The sequence below is a fragment of the Penicillium manginii genome (genome assembly GCF_028828005.1).
Source record: "Penicillium manginii strain IBT 31320 chromosome Unknown utg000006l:1.0-4164085.0:1.0-4166146.0, whole genome shotgun sequence".
Taxonomy (NCBI): Eukaryota; Fungi; Ascomycota; class Eurotiomycetes; order Eurotiales; family Aspergillaceae; genus Penicillium; species Penicillium manginii.
The window spans coordinates 3,257,423-3,279,170 of NW_026643107.1; the positions used below are offsets into that span (position 1 = coordinate 3,257,423).

General features: G+C 49.3%; 6 protein-coding genes across 6 annotated transcripts; 1 reads left to right on the forward strand and 5 right to left on the reverse strand.

The window, feature by feature from the left end:
- Nucleotides 1-1,003: 1,003 nt before the first annotated feature.
- Nucleotides 1,004-4,887, reverse strand: N7533_009594 (putative cell wall biogenesis protein Mhp1; the record flags this gene model as incomplete). The annotated part of the gene is made up of 3 exons (XM_057106244.1): nt 1,004-1,665; nt 1,722-4,594; nt 4,748-4,887. 3 exons carry the CDS (start codon nt 4,885-4,887, stop codon nt 1,004-1,006), a joined length of 3,675 nt encoding a protein of 1,224 aa, XP_056957693.1.
- Nucleotides 4,888-6,144: 1,257 nt separating this feature from the next.
- On the reverse strand, nt 6,145-7,577 carry N7533_009595 (uncharacterized protein; the record flags this gene model as incomplete). The annotated part of the gene is made up of 3 exons (XM_057106245.1): nt 6,145-6,599; nt 6,682-6,742; nt 6,801-7,577. 3 exons carry the CDS (start codon nt 7,575-7,577, stop codon nt 6,145-6,147), a joined length of 1,293 nt encoding a protein of 430 aa, XP_056957694.1.
- Nucleotides 7,578-8,170: 593 nt separating this feature from the next.
- Nucleotides 8,171-9,121, reverse strand: N7533_009596 (kinetochore subunit FTA4 family protein; the record flags this gene model as incomplete). Its single annotated transcript, XM_057106246.1, has 4 exons — nt 8,171-8,489; nt 8,568-8,630; nt 8,690-8,858; nt 8,956-9,121. 4 exons carry the CDS (start codon nt 9,119-9,121, stop codon nt 8,171-8,173), a joined length of 717 nt encoding a protein of 238 aa, XP_056957695.1.
- A 609-nt stretch (nt 9,122-9,730) lies between these two features.
- N7533_009597 (alpha-L-arabinofuranosidase AxhA-1) lies at nt 9,731-10,720 on the reverse strand (the record flags this gene model as incomplete). Its single annotated transcript, XM_057106247.1, has 1 exon — nt 9,731-10,720. One exon carries the CDS (start codon nt 10,718-10,720, stop codon nt 9,731-9,733), a length of 990 nt encoding a protein of 329 aa, XP_056957696.1.
- Nucleotides 10,721-13,241: 2,521 nt separating this feature from the next.
- N7533_009598 (uncharacterized protein) lies at nt 13,242-15,053 on the forward strand (the record flags this gene model as incomplete). Its single annotated transcript, XM_057106248.1, has 1 exon — nt 13,242-15,053. One exon carries the CDS (start codon nt 13,242-13,244, stop codon nt 15,051-15,053), a length of 1,812 nt encoding a protein of 603 aa, XP_056957697.1.
- Nucleotides 15,054-17,720: 2,667 nt separating this feature from the next.
- N7533_009599 (uncharacterized protein) lies at nt 17,721-20,744 on the reverse strand (the record flags this gene model as incomplete). Its single annotated transcript, XM_057106249.1, has 3 exons — nt 17,721-17,860; nt 17,914-18,851; nt 18,895-20,744. 3 exons carry the CDS (start codon nt 20,742-20,744, stop codon nt 17,721-17,723), a joined length of 2,928 nt encoding a protein of 975 aa, XP_056957698.1.
- Between the last annotated feature and the right edge of the window lie 1,004 nt (nt 20,745-21,748).

The window sequence follows — 21,748 nt, forward strand, 5'->3', positions numbered from 1 at the left end:
TCTAGTTAAGTAAATCCACACTATTTTCGTACAAATTGATGCCTACGAAAAGTATTATATTTCTTTAGAGGGATTCGCTTCCGAATTTTCCATTTTTTGATCTTGTATATGCACAAAATTCGGCGAATAGTTAATTTTAAAAGACCACTAGGTGTCTGATCAACTTAGACTCCTTATGATAAATGAGGATTCCGACGCACAAGTGTATAGATATAGCGTCTTACTCACTCATCATATTTTCGAGAACGCCCTATTTTAGGCCGAGATTCAAAGTTTTTTCTATTAGTTGAAGCGTTGAATAGTACTGAATACAGTTTTACGGGACACGTCAAAACAGCGGGCAACTTCTGACTGCGATTGTCCACATTTGACAGCAGTTACGATTGCAGGACGCGTAGAAATAGGTAAATTGGCGCTCGGCCTTCGATTTGCACTAATAATTTTGCCAAATTCGCGTAATTGGGTTGTCTTGGGTGCTATTGCGAATTATTGTGGTGGTTAAGACGCGGGTGGGGCGGGAAGTGGGTAAATACTTTTGAACCAGATTGTAGGTAGGTACGGGGTAGTACCTATTAGTAAATATTCCCGTTGAAGGCCTGAGCCTTCCAAGTTGAGTTACTAGTAGAAACGATTGGATAAAACGAGAATATTTAGCCACAACCTTGGAAGATGAAAGGTACAAATGGTATGGGAGGGCATACATCGGAAATATACATCATTCAAATACATCGTTAATAGACGATCACAGTTCAGAGAGAAAAATATATACAGATTGATGATGAACGCTGTGCGACCTAGTCAAAAAGAACAATAGTGGTGGTGGGATCGCAGTACAGGGGGGATGTCGAGGTAAAGTAAAAAAAAAAACAAAAAAAAAAACAAGAGGTATGCGTATGTACAACAGTTGCGCGCGCTCGAAAGACACAAAACATCAGATAATAATGAATGTATAATAATGGTAAGATAGCCCAGGCCGGGCCAGGTACCAAATGGAGAGTAAAAGCTAAGACGAAGAAGGCGACTTGCTTCCGGAGACCTGACCCTCCTCGTCGGCAGCGGGATCGCTAGCACCAGATAAAGCCATTCGACTATTAATATGAGCTGCGATCTGCGATTGCTTGAATTTCTCGAAACCCTCGGCATCTTGGTGTTGAGCTGCCCAGAGCTCATCGACCGTGTTGCCGAGTTTCTCAAAGGCTTCTTCAGCACGGGCGCTGTCGAATGGCGACTGTGATTGTTGTTCGTGGAGACGTTCCAACTTCTCGCGGAGAGCGACGAGATGGGACTGGTCATCTTCGTCCACCTCGCCCTCGCCCATAGATGGGTTGAGGAAGTCACGGCGGAGATTTTGGCCGAGACGGTGGACGTGGCCTTCTTCTGAGGTCATGGCGCGAGCGTGCAGAGATGTCATTGAGCTAGTGCGAGATAGATGAATTGCGTATTGGTCGGTTTCTTCGTCGTCGACAGCATTCTCATTTTCGATAATGCTGCTGGTCAGATTGCTACTAAGGGCACCCGGGTCAATGGCGTCTTCACTCGAATGCTGAGATCCGTTGTCGGGCGCAACCGATGCCGGTGTTACTTGAGGGAGACGCGTTTCAGGATATTCGTCTTCGAAGCGCTGGATCATCTTATGCAAGGTATAATCCAAGAATTGAAGGCGTCCTAGGGCAGGGTTAGCAGGTGCAATTTTGACACCAAGGTAAAACAGGGAAACTCACTATAGTTGGCATCGTTACCAGCTCGGTCCTCGCGGACAAGGGCCGACTGGATACGAGTGCGAATGTTACGTGCCGACTCCAGCAGATTCTTCGACATATCGCGGGGTCGCTTAGTGACAACGCTTCGAGACTTGCGGCGTCTGGGGGTGGTAGTGCCACTTGGAGGCAGAGACATGTCACCGCCAATTTCACCAGACTGCTGGTCCAAATTACCAAGGCAGACACCCAAGGCCTTGACGACACCAGTGCCACCAATGACATAGTCTTCATCGGGAGCCGGTTCGTCTTCTTCGTCGCCGCCAGCGATTTCCTCAGTGCTGGGGAAGCCCGCATGTCCCACAATGTGTTGCAGAATCTCTGGTACTGGCACATCTCTGGATTGAGATGAAGATATCGTCTCGGACAGTTCTTCAGCGATGGCGCCACCCTCAAGATTCCGCAGAGAATAGGCCACAATCTGGGACGCAAGAGCCTTCACAACTTCGTTGTTCTCCGCTGTCGGAATTTCGATATCAACGGCAATGATTGTCTGCGATACGCGGACAGCGGCGAGCATTGAAGCATATACTGCGCATGCTTCCTCTTGGATCTCGGGATTTGTACCGGAAGCCAATGAGACAATCTGAGGATTTTCTAGGATACTCAAGTGGCACAGACTTGGGCATTCCGGAAGGATCTCGGCAAGGCCAATGACATTGTCTGGAGCGAGCGCGACATCGGCCAGGTGGATCCGCTTCAGAGAAGGCATTTTGGGGAGGAAGCGTCGGAATGCACCGATAGAGGTCGGCTGGACCGAGAACAAATCTCGATTATGGGAAAAGTCGATGAAGCGCAAATTGTGAAGCCGGGTGAGGGCCTGAAGCAGTCGACATATTACCGTTGGGTTCAAGGAGCAGTCTGCAAGACTGAGCGCATACAGTGGTAGCTCGGGCTCGATGGCCTCTGTGAGAATATCGATATCATCCTTGATGATATTTCCTCCCAGATCTAGACCTTCGCATTGGCCAAACCTAAGATACTCGATGACATGCCCCAAGCTTTCTCTCGTTAGGCCGTTGTTCGCAAGACCCAGCCGGCGCAGCCCCATTTTCGTGGCGGCCTCACATATCCTCTTGACCTGCCCGCTGGAAGGCTTGCATTCACTCATTAGGAGCTCTTCAAGATGGTCGCCGCTGAAACGTTCGGCAAGAGCGTCGGCGAAGACATTGCAGACATCGGGCTTGGTCAACGGCTGGGTTGATCCATCCGGTGATGGAACCTGACATTTTGGGAATGGAATTCCAGAAATGTCGATTGCCTTCAAAGATCTAGACAAATGAACAAACAAACCAATATGGCGCCATCCTTCGCGGCCGATTTTGGTATTGCCTTTGAGGGACAGCTTCTCCACAACACCCCATCGTTCGTCCTTGACGGGCGGCGAATCCGCTCTCCTAGCGCGTCTTCGCCGAGAACGCATCTGTTCAACTGTCTTCGTGGCAAGCAAAGCTGCCAGAATAGCCCGGATGGATTCATCATTCAATGAACAATTTTCGAGAAGAAGCTTTCGGACGGGAACGATCGCGAGCCAGTCACTGAAGGTTGCGATGTCTTGTGTTGTCATCGGGAAATTGCTGAGATCGAGAGCGCCGACGGTTCCGGGGGATTCGGCTAGAGTCGATGAAGGAGAGGAAATCTCATCAACGACTCTTTTGAGGACTGGTGTTTCTCGTAATTGACAGCATCGGCGGTATATCCGAACCGGATCTGTTGTAGGATGGCTTTGAGTCTTCGCGCGGGCTGTGCCGTTTGCTGGTGGTCGAGCTTCGTCATCTTCTGTGTCGGCGGAGAGTTGCAAGGGTATTGAGCCATTTGCAACGGCCTGTCTCCGTTTGCGTTCTTTCCGTTCCTTTCGTTCCTCCTCCGATCGTTTCTTCTTCTCTGCTTTCCTTGACGGGTCTTTGGCTTCGCCGTTGGGCTTCGCATCTGTTCCGGGCGTAGCGCTAGGATTATTGTTGGGCTCGGATAGAGCGGGCTCAGCATTTGGTGGGCTGCTGGCTTCGGTGGGTGGAGATGGTGATGGCGATGTGCCCTGAGCAGATGCAGGATCCTGAGCTGGAGCTGGGGTCGGGGCTGGGGTATCTTTTTCGACTACTGCGGGCTGGGGCTCTTTTGATACTTCAGCTTCCTCTTTAGCTTGCTCCTTGGCCGCCTCGGCCTTTTTAGCTTTCTGCCGGTGTGACTCGGGGAGGGATTGGCGTAGCTGGTTAGTGGGGGGAGCATCTTCATCGGTGTCTCGATGAGAGATACCCGCAATCTCCACGTCCACGCAAAATGCGACTCGGTTCAGTTTAGACTGGTTCAACTCGGAAATCTTGCAACGCTCTCGGTTTGGATCCAAATTCATCACCCGGCGAGGGCAACACACCCCGTTGGGTGGTAACTTGGGCAGTCCACCCGAATTGGATGAAAACTTGCGCAAAGCATTGTGAAGGAATGAGGGGCCTTTGGGTGATGATGAGGTGAAGGGACTGGGCTCGTCCTTCTTCTCGTCCTCTTTATCCTTAGGCGAAAATGCCGCCCCGAATGGATTGTGCGTATCGAGGGGAGAAGTGGCTTTGGGGCTCGCCGGTGAAGCCTTGAGGCTTGACTGAGATGGCGGGGTTGACCCAGAAGAGAACTTTGAGCTCAGACTAGAGATCCAGGAATTCCGCCGTCCACCGACTGGTTTCGGAGCACTCTTCTGCGACGCTGGAGATGGGGTAGCCGGCAGTTTCGGCTCGGCAGTTTTCTCCGGCAAGGATGGTTGCAGCGGCTTTTCCTTCTCCTCAGGTTTCGCGACATTATTCTCGGGTTCTCGCTGCGGCGCAGAGTTCCCTGAGGACGGGGGCGTGCTGGGCCACTGTTTGATCGTGATCTTCGGTGTGGTTTGGATGATGTGGCGGGCGGCTCATTTTCGGCGGCAGTCCTGTCGCTCAAGGCCGACGACACGGATTTCGTACGGGAAAGATGATCTGGAAAGGAGACCGGTCAGATGTTGTCTTCACGTTGGCCCTCGGTAAGAAGTTGTGCGGAGTTCCGCTGTCGGTTCGAAAGACGGCTCAGGATAGGGAAGGGTTGGGCCAAAAGACTTGCCTTTCTGTGAGTGATGGAGCCAGCTCACATCCACAGTCTGAACACTCTCCATGTTAAATAGCCCTCACTTAGACTTCCCAAACCTAACGTTAGACAGGGAGAAGGAGAGGAAGAAGACGACAACCGGGGTGGACGGGCTGATCAAAGATGTGCCGCTATGTGGCGCGGAATGTAGGTCGAATGACTGGATAAGCCTAGATCGGATGACGCATAATTGGCTGATCCCCCACTTCCCACAAAAATGGTGATAGATATTGGTCGTTAATTTCCAAGGCCTAATTCCCTGTCGAAGCAACAGTAGACGAGGATGGAGGAGACGGTGACGATTAGGAGTTCAGCTCGGCTCTGCGACCGGGGCTGATACGTTGTTCCGTGGAGAGAGTGGAGCACAAGCACGACCTTAAAGGTGGCAAGGTGGATGGGTCGCTATGAATGGTTGACGGGTGAATTGCATAGTGTGATTAATCAGGTTGGGGGCAAATGGAGTAGTAGGACTGAGTACTCGGTAGTAAGGTCAAAGATGAGAAATCCTTCCCGGGGGAAGATTGGGGAAGCAACGGGATGTGGAGGAATAAGCATCGACCCATGACATAATCCGGTAAATGGTGCAGGAGAAACCCAGCCAAAAGAGAGTATTACATATGATCGTAGTTAGAGTACAATAGTGTACAATAGTGTTCATCAAAAGAGTCCTGAAGGGGTCCACCAAGTTCCCACCGAGTCCACTCGAGTCCACTCAGTCCACTGAAAGGGCACGTGAGGATGTAACCAGGATTTCCTACTGGTCATTCCGGGGATGCTGATTGGAACTCCGCCATTCCCAAGGCCTTCTTACGGTCTTGTAGAGCGACTGGTCAGCAGCCCTCGACTCATCATCCACTATCCATTCTGGGTGCTCACCCATTAAACTCATTAACTCCGTACTCTGAACTCCTATCGAGGTAAATGCTGTCTGACTGAATCCATTGTCTTTTTTTCATGTTGATTCAATATGTATCATGATCCTCCATCTAGTGTGTGTGTGTCCACTGTAACACAACCGGTTCCGGGTATCTGCAACCGGTGACCAAAAAAAAGATGGGCAAAAGGTAAGTAAGAATAAACAGACCCTCACCATAAACGCCCCCCCGGTAGGATCGGAGATAAGGAAGTGCAAGAAGAGAAAAAATAAAACCAAAAAAAAAATAAAACGCCGTCGAGTATTATGCAACACAAAACCCCGCTCATCCAGAGAAGCAGAGAAAAGGGATATTAGAAATCCTCAGAATCATGTCATCGCGCCGTGAAAGTCCATAGTCCCATTCTAAATTTAGTCCGCATTGGGAACATCCTTGAGGATTTCCCAGCCATACTCATCCTCCGGTTGCTCGGGCTCCATCCCCAGCGCATTGCGGTATGCCCGAACCTCGTTCTGCAGGCCGGCAATGATGCGGACGGGGACACCCTCCTCGTCGGATCGGATACGGTGAGCTGTACGTATCATCTCCGCACATTTCATTGTCTGTGTATGCCAGTAATCGCGGTCCAGCCGACTGTCCAAATGTGCATCACGCTCGGCTTGGAGGAGTTGGTTGTAGTGGTTCTTCTGGTGAAGGAAATGCATATTGTTGTTTTGACAGTAGGTCCGGATTTGTTCAACCATCGTGCCCACGTTGGCTTCATACTCCCCAATGAGTTTGGCAGTCTCTACTTGTTCGCGTTTGAGTTCTTCGGTCTGTCGTTTCTCCTTGGCGAGCGCGCGTTCGAGTTCTGAAATTCGGGCCGCTATCACAAGACGAGTCATCAGCAATCTGCGTCGTATGAAGAGAGAAGAAGGGAGAGTGGGGATAAAAAGGATAGTACATACCGGATATTTCACCATTGACTCGCTGCAAAGCTGGGCTGGCATCGTCCGAGGAGCCATGTTTCTATGGCATTTGTAAGTTTCCAAAAGCCCCGACTTATACTCGCGGTGCATCGACATACCATGATATCCTCAGCACTCGAAACAATATTCTTGGTCACCTCTCGGTTGTTCTTCAGCACATCGCTCAGTTCCAAGACCATGTCATACAGATGATGAAGATCCATCTGGTGCCCCGCGTTCATAGGCATGCCGGGTGCAAAGGATCCCATACCACCTCCATTCACTTGGGCAGTAGGATGAGAGAGTGCGGGCGACATTGACTGGCGAGGGGCACTTCCCATATGGGGGTTACCCTGGGAGCTGTCGGCGTAGCCGGAGAACATGCCCGAGGCGGATCCGTTGGCCGTCATTGCCGCAGTGTTGTTCATCGACAGGTCGGCGACGCTAAAGGCACGGTTGAGCTCCTCAAGCTGTGGGTCGTTAGGGGTGATTGGGCGCGAGGTGCCGTTTTCCTCGTCGTAGTAGGAGGCGTGGTTTTCCACACCTAAGACCTCCTTTTGAAACTTCTCAAGGTCACGGCGAGTAACGTGGGTGGAACGACGGCGATGCCCACGCGCGAAAGGTGCCTTGGAAGGGGAGGAAGAGCCGTCACCCTCGATGATGGCGGCGCAATCGAGAAGATGGGATTCAGTATCGAGCACTTGGTCCTCGTTGTTGGGGTTTGATGCTGGTTGGGTCTCGCCGACGTGAAGGGGAGTCGCCCCAGACCCAATCGGGTTAGCGGTTCTGCCACTGCCACTCGCCGCACTCGAGTTGGATGAATTTCCCCCACTATCATGCCTCACGCCACGCTGTTCCAACCCAGCTAGCCGCTTCATCCTGTCAAACGGACTCATCGCGACAGTGTGATGTTAAAGTCTAGGTTTGATATACACCAATATCTCACCGCGCCTTCCGGTTCCCAACTCCAGGGCAGGTGTAAGTGTAATGGATGACGGAGCAGACAGGAACCGGCGAACTCTCTTTTCTCTCTCTCCTGATTAGGGTCGTGCCTGCCTAGGATCTACCTACTGGGTGTTGTTCACTGCCTGGCAGATTCTGCCTATATATGATGGTTGAATTTCAGCGTAGGGCCAGGGACAAAGTACGGCCTGTCTACAAATCAACTACTACTAGGTACTTGGAAGGACCTCCCTTCTTAGTTGCCATGATATCATACTCGAGCACAATTATACATGAAGCAGATGATACTAGGCTTGAAATTTTACCCGGGAAGCGTCTGACAATTTTACTTTACCAGCATCTACCATGCTATACATAGCGATACGCCTCCTCTCCCTGAGATCGGCACTGCAAGGCTCCGGAATTGCAGGGTTGCAGGGCTATACTGTTACTAGTAGGTTTCAACGGATATAACACACGGGCAGGGGTCTTGTAAAGCCATGCAAAGTTGGCAGTTTGTAAATCATGGATGTGATGTCGTAAAAAGTTATTCGTTCGTGTTCAGCAGGGCCTCCAGCCTTTGATCTGACCCAGGGAAGAAGTATTCGCCTTCCTCATTTTCCAGGATATGCCCGCGATTCTTCTGCTGTGCTATTCTCCCTCCGACCCGCGCCATGAGCATTCGCATTTTCTCCAATTCCTGAACAAGCTCCCCATCACGACTGACCAGGTTGGGTTGAATGTCTCTGGGCGGTTCTTCAAATGGCTCAAGAAGACGTCGAAGATGTTGTAATTGATCACGACGCCGTTGTCTCTTCTGACGCTTTTCATCAAGACTGGCGAGTCGCTTCCGAAGCTCCTGGTATCTGTACCACAAAGGTTGTTAGGCAGGTGGAACTTGAATCTCGATCGGGGGAGTGATGGGATGTGTTTCGAGGCCCGACCTTGTATTTTGTTCTTCAGTGACGCCGGGTGTTTCTAGTTCAAAAGGTAATTTGGCAATATTCCTAAAGTGATCTTAGTAAGTCCCTTCCCACTTAGAGCAAGGGTAGATGGTTCGTCCTACCATTGTTTAGACAAGTCCGTCAATTGTCCTACGCCCTTTACAAAAGCTGCCTGGGTTTGCGCCTCCTGACTGATAGCGGACCAGTAAAGGCTGGCAATTTGACTAGCCACATGGTGAATTGCTTGTGATGTGTAGACAAAACGATGATGTTGCTTTGCGGCCGTATTTACTAGTGATAGGTGAGTATTGAATCAACCGAAAAATATTTGAGTTGTTCTATCAAACACCGAGCTAGTAAGAAAATGGAAAGTGAAAAGTGGCCGTACCTTTATGCAGCACATCTTCAATCGCCTTTGCGCTCAACGGGCCCTCCTCGATCTCCACCGCATATTGTTGCCAATCATCCGGCAGCTCAAGGCTCTCAGAGAGAATGCGAATTTGGCTACGAATGAAGGTAGATTTCAGCTCGTAGATTGTTCGGGTCGAGTCCATAGCTTGGGTCTCATTCAGCACGCCTCATGGCTCAATGTGTTGTGTTCCTGGAATGACAAGCCCGCGGCTGCACGCGCCCAGCGGTATCAACGCTTATCAGAGCGCGCCTTCCTTATCGTGAATCACGTGGTATCCCCCGCACAATATTTTATTAGTGATGAAAGTAGTTATTTGTAGACTCAACATCTCATGGAAGAGCGTTTTGATATGACTTGAACTTCCATTACATTGCAGCTATAGCAAGTGTACTCTGATAGTAGTACCTCCACCCCTTTCTGGGGGATGTTTCTCAAGGTCTCGGGGTCTTTGGTTCTAAATTCAAGGATAAGTATCTGAAATCCTTACATATGATTCGAACCAACCTTGGAAGGTAGGTAAACAACAACTTATTTGAGCCTTAAGATTCGACTGGAAGCTAGTAAAGTATGCTCCCGTCTGTGACCGTCCCTGCTCCAATTTCCAAGGTTCGTAATTGCTACACTACTGTGAAAAATGATTACAGAATACAGAACATGATTGGCAGGCATACATCTTTCCATTTGAATCTGCGCACTAGTAGGACAATTGCGAACCTTGGAACCCTTCGCGAAACCTCATATATTCATTCACTCATTGATTCAGAGTCAGAACGCCCGGTCGGTATGGCAAAGCATTGTAATCGGCACTACCATTCGGGTCCCGTCCCTGGTAAAGAAATTCCAGATTGCAAGGGTCGATGGTCATCGTTTGATCTGGATTGTTACGAACAAGATCCCCATGACTGATATCGTCTGTCCACGTAGCTCCACTATTCGCTTTTCCAGCAAAAGGCTGGCTCTCGGTTCCTGCTTGCACTGTCCATGACCCACCGAGACTGTCAGCTGTGAAGGAGCGGAAATATCGGCCGTTGGATCCAATCGCCTCGACAAGCATGAGATACTTGTTCTGTCCCGATACGGTATAGACCTGTACGGCTTCGAACAGCTCATTGGTGGTTCCGCTCAGAATAATCTCCGACGATGTGCCAAAAGATCCTGGGAAATTGTCGATCGCCATACTGGACCTGTAGATCTTGCCGTTGTCCCCGGCGAAGAAGAGGTACATACTCTGGGAATCGCCAATAAGGGTTTGGTCGATTGGTCCAGTGCTGGAGTCTGAAATTGTACCAGAGAAGAGTTCTTGCTCGGATGACCATCCAGTTCCGCTTGAAGGATCTGTTGAAGTTCTGTAAGAGAACGCAGTCGCACCCCACTGATAAGCGAGAACCCAAATACTTTTTGGCTCGAAATAGAACAGCGTGGGCGCCACAGCCGAGAAGCTCATATCGTTCTGGCTTGCCGATTTCATATCTGACCACTCGGAGAAAAGACCAAAGTCTGTAGAGCCATAATTGCCCGATTCATCAGCAAATGAGGAATATACGAGATGCTGGTCATTCAGGACTACGTTGGTGAAGTCCTTCAGCGAGACCCAGCCCGACTTAGGCTCTGCTAAAGCATCTGTCGATGTCCAACTGTAGGCTGATGGCAAATCACAGTCTGCTGCAACAGTGTAAAATGATGTACACAGCAGCACTAACATATAGGACCATAGATCTGTCCTTCCAGGAGAAAGTCGCATGGTTGTCATTTGGTCACGTAATGGAATTCCAATTAAGAGGAACATACTTTTCGAAGGTTGGGATATCCAGAGACGATGTTAACGAGAAGGCATATTCCGAAGAGTCAAGTTGTAAAAGTCAAGAGCGCGTATAGGTACTTATACTATTTCTTGGTAACCCAACCCCATAGAGGAGAACCTCCGCCCCTGAGGTTTTTTTGAAAACGGTTGGCTGGCAGAACAGGAGAGGAACACTCAATACATGTCCACTGACAAGTGGCGCTGGCTGTTTCGCAGATGACGCCAGGCTCCATCAACCTTTAACCTAGCAGTAAAAGTTTACCCGGTGTCCCATTTCAGGCTGGCTTTCTTCTACCGGCATCCCATAAGAAAGTATTATCTCCATCGGAAGTTTGCCTTTCTAGGATAATTATCGGGAGAGGCCAGGTTTCGTCTTTGTTAGCTTCTTGTCGATCCCTTGGCAACAGCCTGAATGTTAGGTAGTAAGAGAACATGGAAAATATCTCTTAAAGCCAGATGGATGGATTAAGTAAAATATGATATCAAATGAAACCAACTGGAGGCAATCTTTTCAATTAATTATGGAGCACCAAGACTTCCTGGAACAAGTATCGTGTCAACATTCGAAAAATTAGTGTTTTATCAAATGTTTCCGATTTGCATCAAATAGAAATGAGTGATGCTTGGCATGCTACTCCGAGTTCGTACTCCGTACATACAGTGTCATCACCAGCCCGTGCATTTATCCATTGTGCCTTTGCATTTTCCCGTCGGGAAGATGTGGGTAAATTTCCCACGGTTAACCGTCTTCATCAAACAAACCATAGATTTGGGGGTGAGAGTCTGTCAGACGCTACTTGTATGTGCCGCTATGTTATTGTCAACTTGAAATAGTATGGATCAGGTAGGTGGCTGCCTGTATCCACTCACTAGAGAAGTTTTGTGGGGTCCACTATCTCCAGGGTCTTAACCCTTGACTCTCAACAGCCGGGATGCGTCGACTATGTATGTATATGGCCGTATGGGTTAGTGGCTCATATTCTAGGTACCTAGCAGGCCTTCTAAGCCCTGGAAGCTATCAACTGGTGGACCACCGGGATAGGGGGCGCTGTATCACAATGTCAGTGTTGCCAGAAAATATATACTCCAGTTAATGGCTGAACGGGACTTCCCCGCGAGTGGCTTTCCACCCCTGCAGAGATTCTTCACCTCAATTACCCGATTAGCGCGACGCTAAAGCGGTATTGACCTACTTTCATGTACGGAGTAGTACATGAACCTAATATAGGCTAAATTTGATACATACGACCATAGGGTGTGGAGAACAGGGCTTCCCGTCCGCTCAGCCGTACTTAAGCCACACGCCGGCAGGTTAGTAGTATGGTGGGTGACCACATGCGAATCCCTGCTGTTGTATGTTTGTTTTTTATTCCTTGTTCTTTTTTTGGTTCGTTGAGTATAATAAATGCCCTTGCCGCCCTACCACTTCAGCCCCTTCAGCCTTTCACCTGAAAGTCCTGAACACCCCTGAACAGATGACGCGGCTCCTCGGCTAAACCCGTCGTGCTCCATTCCTACCAACCCCAACCGACAACATTGCCTTCTTTTGGGGGCCACGAATCACCTGATTTGCCGATGCTGCAGAAACCAGATACGTTGTAGCAATCACCACTGTCTGGTCTGGTCTTGTCTATTTTCTCTCGAAGAATTCAGTGAAAATAATGTCGGCGAAGGAGGTACGGAAGTGAACAGGATCAGTTGATGATAATCACTTGATCACTGCCCCTTCTGTGCAGAGGTTAGACCAGCGGCTACTGCGGACGGGCCGTCTCGTGGAAATCTTTATTGCGACCCAATTATGGGGGACTCTACCTATCGTTTTTCCAATCACCAATTGTGAGGACTCTGTAACTGCTTGCGTTCAGCGCAAAGGGTGTTTGACATTGAACAGATAGTATTACTAACCCACTTGATACTAACGTAATTCCCCGCCGACCTAGATGGATATTTACTACATGTGTAGTGACGGGATGACTCATCATTGGAGCCTGAACCCTCAGGTCTCAACATCTTTAAGCGGGTGGAGACGCTTAGAAGTAAAGGACGTTGATTGAACTTCTTCCCTCTGGATATTCACCCCTCTTGCTAATCATCAACACCTACATCTACGTCTACTTCCGTGTCGGTGTCTCCGTCTATCTGCGTCTGCGTCTTATCCGACTCCTCTGGAGTTCGGAATCATCTACCGCCGCAGTCCGTCTCCTCTGGAGTTCGGGGTTATTTACGTCTGCAATCCATCTCCTCTGGAGTTTGGAATCAACAACCTGTACTTACGTACAGCGCTGCTTCGCCCGTTGTCCTTCTCTTTTGGAGTTCGGCACCTTATTCAGTCACTTCTCCTTTGGTAAGCGGAGCCCGTACCATGGTAGACCCAACACCAACTTTTCAAGGTTGGGATTGAAACCAGTTCACTCATTGATTTCAACTTCACAGATACCAAAGCCCTCAGCGTACCTACGCTATGGCGGCACCGGTGCAGAAACAGCCTCTTGTCCAGGGTGGTCATATAAAGTCCCCAGACCAGCTACCTTCAACTTTCACATCCTCAACATTGCCATGTGTCTACAGAGACACTATTGTTCTCGCGGCTACCCACCCAACCATCGCCACTGCAGGTATAGCGGATGACGGATGGTTCATCTCCGACTTTTATGCCTTCAATTATCTCCTGAAAGGTAAGGGCAAGGAACAAACTTGGCTCACAGCAGCCGATCCAAACCGACTGGTAGAGAAATACGGGCCCTACTTACATGGAAATCCGTACGAGGAACGGAAAGTCTGCCTTGATGGTGAAATGCTACGCCAGAACAAACTGACCGATGTTACTGTGGTCCGCTCATCTGAAATGATCAAGAGATTCATTTCCGAGGCCAAGCGAGCATCGGAGTTGGCTAAGAAAACCAAAGCGCCACTCCTCCTTCTGATTTTCTGCCACGGACTCCCAAACCATCATTTCCTCCTAAATGACGGTGAGCGAAAGAAGGGTCTAAGTATCCTTGCTTTGAAAGCCGTCCTTGAGCCAGCTGCACGTATTACCCTGGTAACTACGGCTTGCTACTCCGGAGGGTGGGCAGTTACTCCAGAGCTAAACACCACTGCGCTGACAGCTGCTAGTCACGTTCCTGATTGGAACGAGGGCCTTTCTAATGCCTGGGGTATATCGGCTAGTATCGGCCGCAGCTGTGGGTCTATATTTGCGAGTACCTTGATCGAAACTCTATCTAGCACTACAAGTCCTCTACTAGACGGCCACGAGCTTAGCGACTTAAGTGACGAAGGTACCCTCCAGCCAGATGCGCCGACCAATCATCAAACTCTTACATACAACGCATTCTGTCAATCGGTGTTGGATACTTGCCGAAACTCAATTACACGGCTTTGGGAATTCCAGCACTTCAGCTTTAGTGCTCAGAATGATGACTGGGAGTATTCCTGGACTAGAAGAACTGGAATACCACTAGCTCACTTTCGAGAACGGTGGAATATGCTGAGATCCTATCCTTATACGGGACCAGCGGATTTGCGTGACAGCAGGAACACCGACCCCCAAAACCCCAATTTCACTACCCTAGATCCAAGCAAAATAGGTGGGGTACAAGCTGGGAATGACCAGAACATCGTCGACACCATGACGGACCACATGGCCCATGGGAGACTCAAAGAGATGGCGAGGACTTTCCACGAAACCTGTCCAGGAGACTGGACCCTAAGTACCCACATATCCTTGAGTAGTCGTTTGTTCCGCTTCTATGAGCTGGGCTTGGGAACTGAAAACGCGGGCATGTTCGAGGCAACTATTCGGTTCCGATGGGAGGCGGCACTTCTCGCAGACTACGTTGTCGAGACGTTCAGGCTTCCAGTCCCAAGGAATGAGATCTGCATCATGTGGCATGAGGGTGCTTGGGCGAATGCGATCAAGAAGAAATTTCCCGCATCTGAAGTCAGCCAGAGGTGGTCAGCTATAGCTGCGACACTTAAAGATTCCTTTGACTTGCCCCGCCTACCACAACAAGGCCCGCCCTTTGACCGGCCATTGCATTATCTGGTGGCGGCTTTGATCGAGGCTGATAAGCCCGAGAATATATTGGCCGAGATTTGCGATGCTATCATAGAGCTTATGAGAAACGTCAGGACCTTCCAGAACCAGCGCATTTGCCAGAACCCAGAGGTGCGTCGAAGGGGACGCGAATGGCTTAGGTCCATTGGCCGACGAGCGCGAAGATCGCTTTCTCCACGTAAAATGGGGAGCAGGTCAGAATCTGTGTCCGCGTGATGTGGTATCTCCTTCTCTATTCTATGGAACCGTAGAGGATATCGGCCCCGGTGGGATTAGACCCCAAAATGTACTGTGTTACTTTGTACCCATAGCGTGGTATATCTTTGACCACCTGGGCAAGTTTGCTTTTGCTTCAAGTTCTTTTCCGCTGTATCATTCGAAATTCTGTTAAGTTGCTTTGTATCCATATTTAAATCATTCAATTTTGCTTGAACATCAATAGACTTGTCCTAGTCACATTGTAGTACTACGTACTAGTTAAGTCACTAATCTAATAACTCCTACTAACTGACTAACAGGGTACCCGAGGAAAGAGTGATGCAAACTTGCTTCAACTTGATTTTGAAGCGTGTGTTTTGTTTCTAGTACCTAGTTAGGTAGGTGGATAAGTACCTGCTAGCTAGTACTAGACGGAGGCCTACCTACCTTGGCAGGTATACTAGCCTAGTACTTATTATCGAGGACTAGTTCTAAGGTTAGTACTCTGGACTATGCTGATAGTAAGAATGCCACGTTGCTTCCAATTGAATATCCTTGGAAGATTCAACTTTTCTATCTGAACGCCCTCAGGCTCTGCTTCTTCAAGCTTGAAATTATCCTGCTACTTGTCTTTAGATTTGTCATTGTTGCTTCGCTGCATGCCCTTTGCCTTGTGGCGGCCACTGGAATATGGCAGGTGCATAAATAAGGTATTTAACGTGTTTCATGGGTAACCCGGCCACCCGGGCTATCCGGCCACACGTCTCCACCAACGCGTCGCGTGTAGCAACCTCCTTTTTTCAACCATCGCCATGCCACCAATTCGCCATGAAAAGCGTCAAAAATTGATTGAACAAGAGGGTATGATCGAATTTGCTATCCAAGCAATAAAAAACCATACAGTAGCTTCTATTCGTGAAGCTGCGCGCGTATTTGACGTGCCGCGTACAACCTTGCAAGATCGGCTCAAGGGTGTAATTCATAAGCCAATTCAGCGCCCAAACAACATGAAATTGAATCCAATTAAAGAGGATTTATTGGAAAATTGGATACTAGACCTTAATTCGCGTGGCAAAGCCCCCTTATATACTATGGTAAAAGATATAGCATATATATTGCTTGCTAAACGGCTATACTATGGTAAGACTATTACTGTAGGCAAAAACTGGGTATATGAATATATCAAACGTCGGGATACGCTGAAATCGAGGTTTTTACGTCGATATAACGCACAGCGTACCTTATGTGAGGATCCAAAGGTTATTAAGGAATAGTTTCAACTTTTAGCCAACAAAATTACTGAATACGGCATCCTTGACAATAATATCTACAATTTTGATAAAACTGGATTCGCAATAGGGATTACCAGTACTTCAAAGGTTATTACTGGCAGGGACTTCTATAGAAAGCGAAAACTCCTATAGCCTAGTAACTGTGAGTGGATAACTGTGATTGAATGTATCAATCTGAACGAGGTATTACCTCTGACTATTATCTTTAAAGGTAAAAACTTGATGTTAGGCTGGTTTAATACTACACTAAGAGATTGGCGCTTTGAAGTTAGTGATAATAGATAGATAACCGATGCTATAGGTCTTTTGTAGCTTAAAGATTACTTTATTCTGCATATTATCAAGAGGCAACGTAGTACCTACTCACTGCTAGTAATAGATAGTTATAGGAGTTATCTTACCCTATAATTTGATACAATTTGTATAGTAAATAATATTATTACAATTTGTATACCTATATATTCATCATATCTATTACAACCACTAGATATCGGCTATTTTAGTATATTGAAGTACTTCTATAGCCAATATATACAGGATATGGCCCGTGTAGGTACTACCTATATTAACAAGCTTGATTTCCTCAATATCTATCCTACAGTGTATACAGTAACCTACAAAAGCTCTATTATTACTGTAAGCTTTGTAGGCTCTGGTATTATACCCTATTTACTAGAGAGGGTACTACAAAAGCTTAATATATACCCTCTAATACCTACACCACCACTATCTCGTGGTAGTGCTAGTAGCCATAAATTCGTGCTACATACGCCATATAAATCCGTCTATTTTAGACGACAGATATCGTTAATTAAACAATAAATTAAGCAGGATTTATTTGTATACGATGATGAGATACAGTAATAATTGGATCAACTTAGCAGAGGTGCCCAAGCCATAGCAAATAACGCAGCTATTGTAGCTACTAATTATAGCCGTGCAATAGCTGAAAATGGCCGAAAGCAGCGTAAGTATACATCACCTAACGTCCGAATGGCCTACGAAGGTGGTGTTACTGTGGAAGAGATGCAAATACGCCTACAATTGGCAAATGAGACCAATATAGCAGCACCATCGGCACCTCCGCGCGCAGCAAGATCAGGCAATGAGAGAGCGCCACAGCGTTGTGGCAATTGCCGCGAGATAGGGCATAAGCGCAATAGGTGCCCGCTTAATAATAGCACCTAGTTTTTGCAATTTAATGGGTGTTGGTGGATTTATTCATGTTAAATATAGTGGTGGTGTGGATGGGTGGCCGGATAGCCCGGGTGGCCGGGTTACCCATGAAACACGTTAATTGATATGCGGGAAATTTAGAATTTTGGGGAATACTGTGCTGATCTAAATACTGTATCTGAAAGCCCCTTGGGGGCGACATGGTCAGGAACGGGGCCTAGGCTCCCTTCGTCTTGTAGGTCCGACTTTCTTCCAACTTTAAAGCGGCCATATCTTTGGCAACTTCGGCCAACCTGGCGTCCAGAGCGTCTTCTTGCGCATCAAGGTCCGCCCGTTGTTTACGCAGGGATTCCTTTTCTTTTTTTGCGCTAGCCTCACGCAACTCTATCTGTCTCCGTCTCTGAGCAAACTCGTCGTCCCTCTTTTGAGGTAAAGGAGGTCGCTGGCGCGCTGGCCGGGAAGAGCCGATGGGATTTGCGGGCCGCTGTGGCGCGGGATGGGAGGAGCTAGCGGACTTTGTTGGCGCCGGGGGGGGGCAGGGTGGTTGGGGCTACCGGGCCTCTTTGGGGGCTGCGGAGCAGGGTGGGACACGCCGGAGACGTTGGAGACGCTGGTCGTCTTCCGGTGTTGGGGAGCGTCGTTGGTGAGTCTTTCCACAGTCTCGGTGCCGACCCATTGTAGCACATGACCCTTGTCGACTGCGTCCTGGAGGAAGCTCGCGAGATAACGGGTGGAGCCCAGTTTCGCATTAGTGCGGAATTGCTGGTTCCAGATACGCAGATTCACAACGGCAACCAGGAGCTTCCTCGCTCGAGTCATGGCCACATTGAGCCGCTGGTAGTGGGAGACGAAGCCAACATCAGTCGTCGAAAAGGTACGTGGCTTTGTAAACATGAATATTACCACGTTCGACTCCTGACCCTGCGACCCGTCGACTGTCAAACAACGGTCGTACTTCACCCCAGCCGAAGCAAAGCGCTCGATGACCCGTTTCACCTGCGCTCTATAGGGGCAGATCAATACCACGTCCTCAGGCACGATCGGATCGTTGGTGGATCCATCGGCGTACAGTGCCTTGAGGAAAGTCATAACGACGTCGATTTGGCCATCATTGCGCCAGGATGTGCTCCTCTCCGGTTGCTCAGCAACTCCGGGGGCGTCGATCACGATCCGTCGCTTCCCAATAAGTCCCTTGAAGTGGTGGTGGGAGGCTGTGAAAGCCTGCCACGCACTTCCCACACGCTCAGCCTTGGTGTTCCCCGCGCAGGCGGTGATCTTGCTCTTGTAGATGGCCGATGCAGGCCAATCCAAGATGTCAGGGTGGCACCGATAGTTGATTGCAAGGAGGCTAAGAGGGTAGCACCTCGAGAGTCGGGTCATGAGGGAGCGACCAAGGAACTTTGCCCCTTCGTTCTCGCGCAAGGATACAACCGTCGGGGGGGAGCTGATCAGGATCTCCGATCAGAGGGACGGTGCGCAGCGTCAGATACCCTGTAAGTGGTATCATGCTGTCACCTTCGAGGCACTGGCCAGCCTCGTCGCAGAGCAGCGCGTACGGTTGGAACCCAGCCTTAAGGTTCTCGTCGCCGGAAGCGTTGAGTGTGGCGGCGACCACTTTGCATTGACCGATCACCCTGCGCAGGACTTTTTCGTAACAGTTCCTGAGAGAAACCGTCGTGTCCTTGTCCAGAACGCTTTGTCGATCCTGGTCGAGCAGGTCGATGAGCTTCTTCGCGTCGGGCTGCTGGTCGTAGTACTCCGTCGCCTTTTTCACCACCAGTGCCTCGATCTGGCAGTCCGCAAGGGCCTTCTCAACGGAAGAGCTGTTGTCGCTGATGCCCTGCGAGGGCTTCGCCTTGCTAGCGCGGCGAAGAACACCCATTTGGTGGCTAGAAGTTTTGAACCGGCAGTATAGTCCACACCAACCTGCAAGCTTTGAATCCCCTTTCAAAGCCTCATGGAAGGCGAGCAAAAGCGTGTCGACAGCCTGGTTGGACCCGGCGCAGATCAGAACCTTCATTCCCAGGCTCGTGAGGATAAGGAGCATGACCAACGTTGTCCGCGTTTTGCCATTGCCCGGCGGGCCTTTCACCAGGCTGATGCCAGCGACGACCTTGAAAACCGAATTCTCAACGGCTTGACGTTGAGAACTATCCAGGACGTATTTGCCAAGGATAAAATCGATTCGTTCCTTCTGGAGTTCAGGCGGGACCACGGAAATATCCTTCACGTTCAACTCAAAGTAGAACGGACTAGTCCGGCACACCTCCGAGCCTTGCGCGAGGATGGTGCGTTTAAGGGAAAACCCATAACCGTCGCTCTTCGGGTGATCACCGAACGTGGAAGTTCGACCAGCCACCTCCAGTGCATCGATCTGAAGTGCAGTCGACTTCAGATTGACGGTGAGTGTAGCCGTGATCTTCTTGGTCTGGCCGTCCAAAGCAGGATCAAAGTGGGCCCGGGTCAAGATGGCAAAATCCGCTCGGCTTGAGTCTATGCAAGTGCCAGTGCCAATGACCAGTTTCCGAGCTTTCGGAAGAGCCGAGTTTGCGACATTCACCTCGAACTTGGCTTCGATGGTTTCCGGCGGAGCTGGCTTCGGGTCCGCGTTCATCCAAACGTGGAGCTTCCAGTAAGCCTCACCAGACGTCGGACGTTCAAGGATAACGTCGTGAGTCTTGCTCTCACAGAAAACTTCATCGTATGTTGTCCACTGGACGTTTTGCTCGATGATTGTGGCCTCGACTAACCGAGACCGGTGATCCTCCTCGTCCAGAAAGAAATCGAAGTAGGTGTCCCATATCTGATACTGACCATCGTCGTCGAAGAGCCAGGGCATCATGGGTCGACGTGGTGCCTTGCTCGACTCCGGTAGAGGGTTCTGCTCAGCATACCAGAACGAACGCATCTTGCCGTTGGCCTGAAGACTTTTACGTATGTGCCCCACGAGGTTGGTCATATGGCTCTTGATTCCCTCAAAATCATGGCGGCACTTGTTGGGGAACGCAGTCCAGATGTAGACCGTTTTTCCAGCCCACTTGATGTCCTTGAGCTTCTTCCAGGTCGCTAACTGTGCACCCTTCAGTTCCCACGACGGCCCAGCAAAAACAGGGCTCTCAGACGGGCTCAACCGGAAAAGGCACACTTGGTAGTCCTTTTTTAGTTCCGGTATCGCAGACTTCTGGCCTGCTTCGATAAAGGCGTCGTGCCGACGGGAGTCGCCTTTGAGAATCAACTGCATACCTGTTGTGCTGCGGGGAAAACGACGTGCACCTGGCCAAATTGAATATCCAGGCATGGCTGCTGGGAATCCAATCGGACTCTTATTGAGACAGGTGTGTATTCATGTTTCTCGTCGATGCTGAGCGTGCAGAAACGGGTCCGCTTGAGCTGATTGTGGAGATTATTTGGGTAATCTGCTCCAAGAGGACTGCTGAAAAAATCGGGGACATTGGCAGAGCTCGCCATTGCTAATTCAATGATCAGTAAACGGAACAGAGATGAGCTGCTTGCCAGGGAACCTTACCGACGGACTGAAAGAAAAAAAGTCCGAACCTCAGAGAGGACGGATAGGATGCTGAGGGTCGGGAATGAAGATATCTGTCGAAGACGACAAAAATAAGTCCGGACCTCAGAGAGGACGGATAGGGTGACTAGAGTCGAGGGCGGCGATATCTGTCGAAGATACGAACGAAAGCCTGAACCTCAGAGAAGACTGAAAGGGAAATGAGAGTCGAGATGCCGGTTACAGGGAGAACACAAGACGAAACAGTCGAAACAAAGTCCGAACCTCAGAGAGGACGGAAATGACGACGAAGGTCAGGGACAGCGGTTCCTAGGAGAAGGCGAAGCAGATTGGCCGAAACAAAGTCCGAACTGCAGAGAGGATGGATAATGAATAGGGCAGACCGGTCGATATGGAACTTTGAAGTGAGACGCAGCAAGACGAATATCCAGGTGGTGAGGAAGAGGAAGAGATATTAGGTGTGTACTGTCTACGCGGTACGTCTACACGGTACGCCTACGTCTCAGGCACCAGTGCTTGTTACGGCATTGTATGGATGGTGCCGCCTAGGAGCCTGATACCGGTGTTTACATGACCGTTGTCCAAAATAGATTGCTTTTCTTGCTCTTACCCTAGCTATCTAGGAGTAGCTCTTAGTTTCTTCTTACTAAGTGAATTAAAGAGATATATCTATTAAAACTACAAATAGCTTAGTCTCAAGGATAAAAGTTTCTATTGAA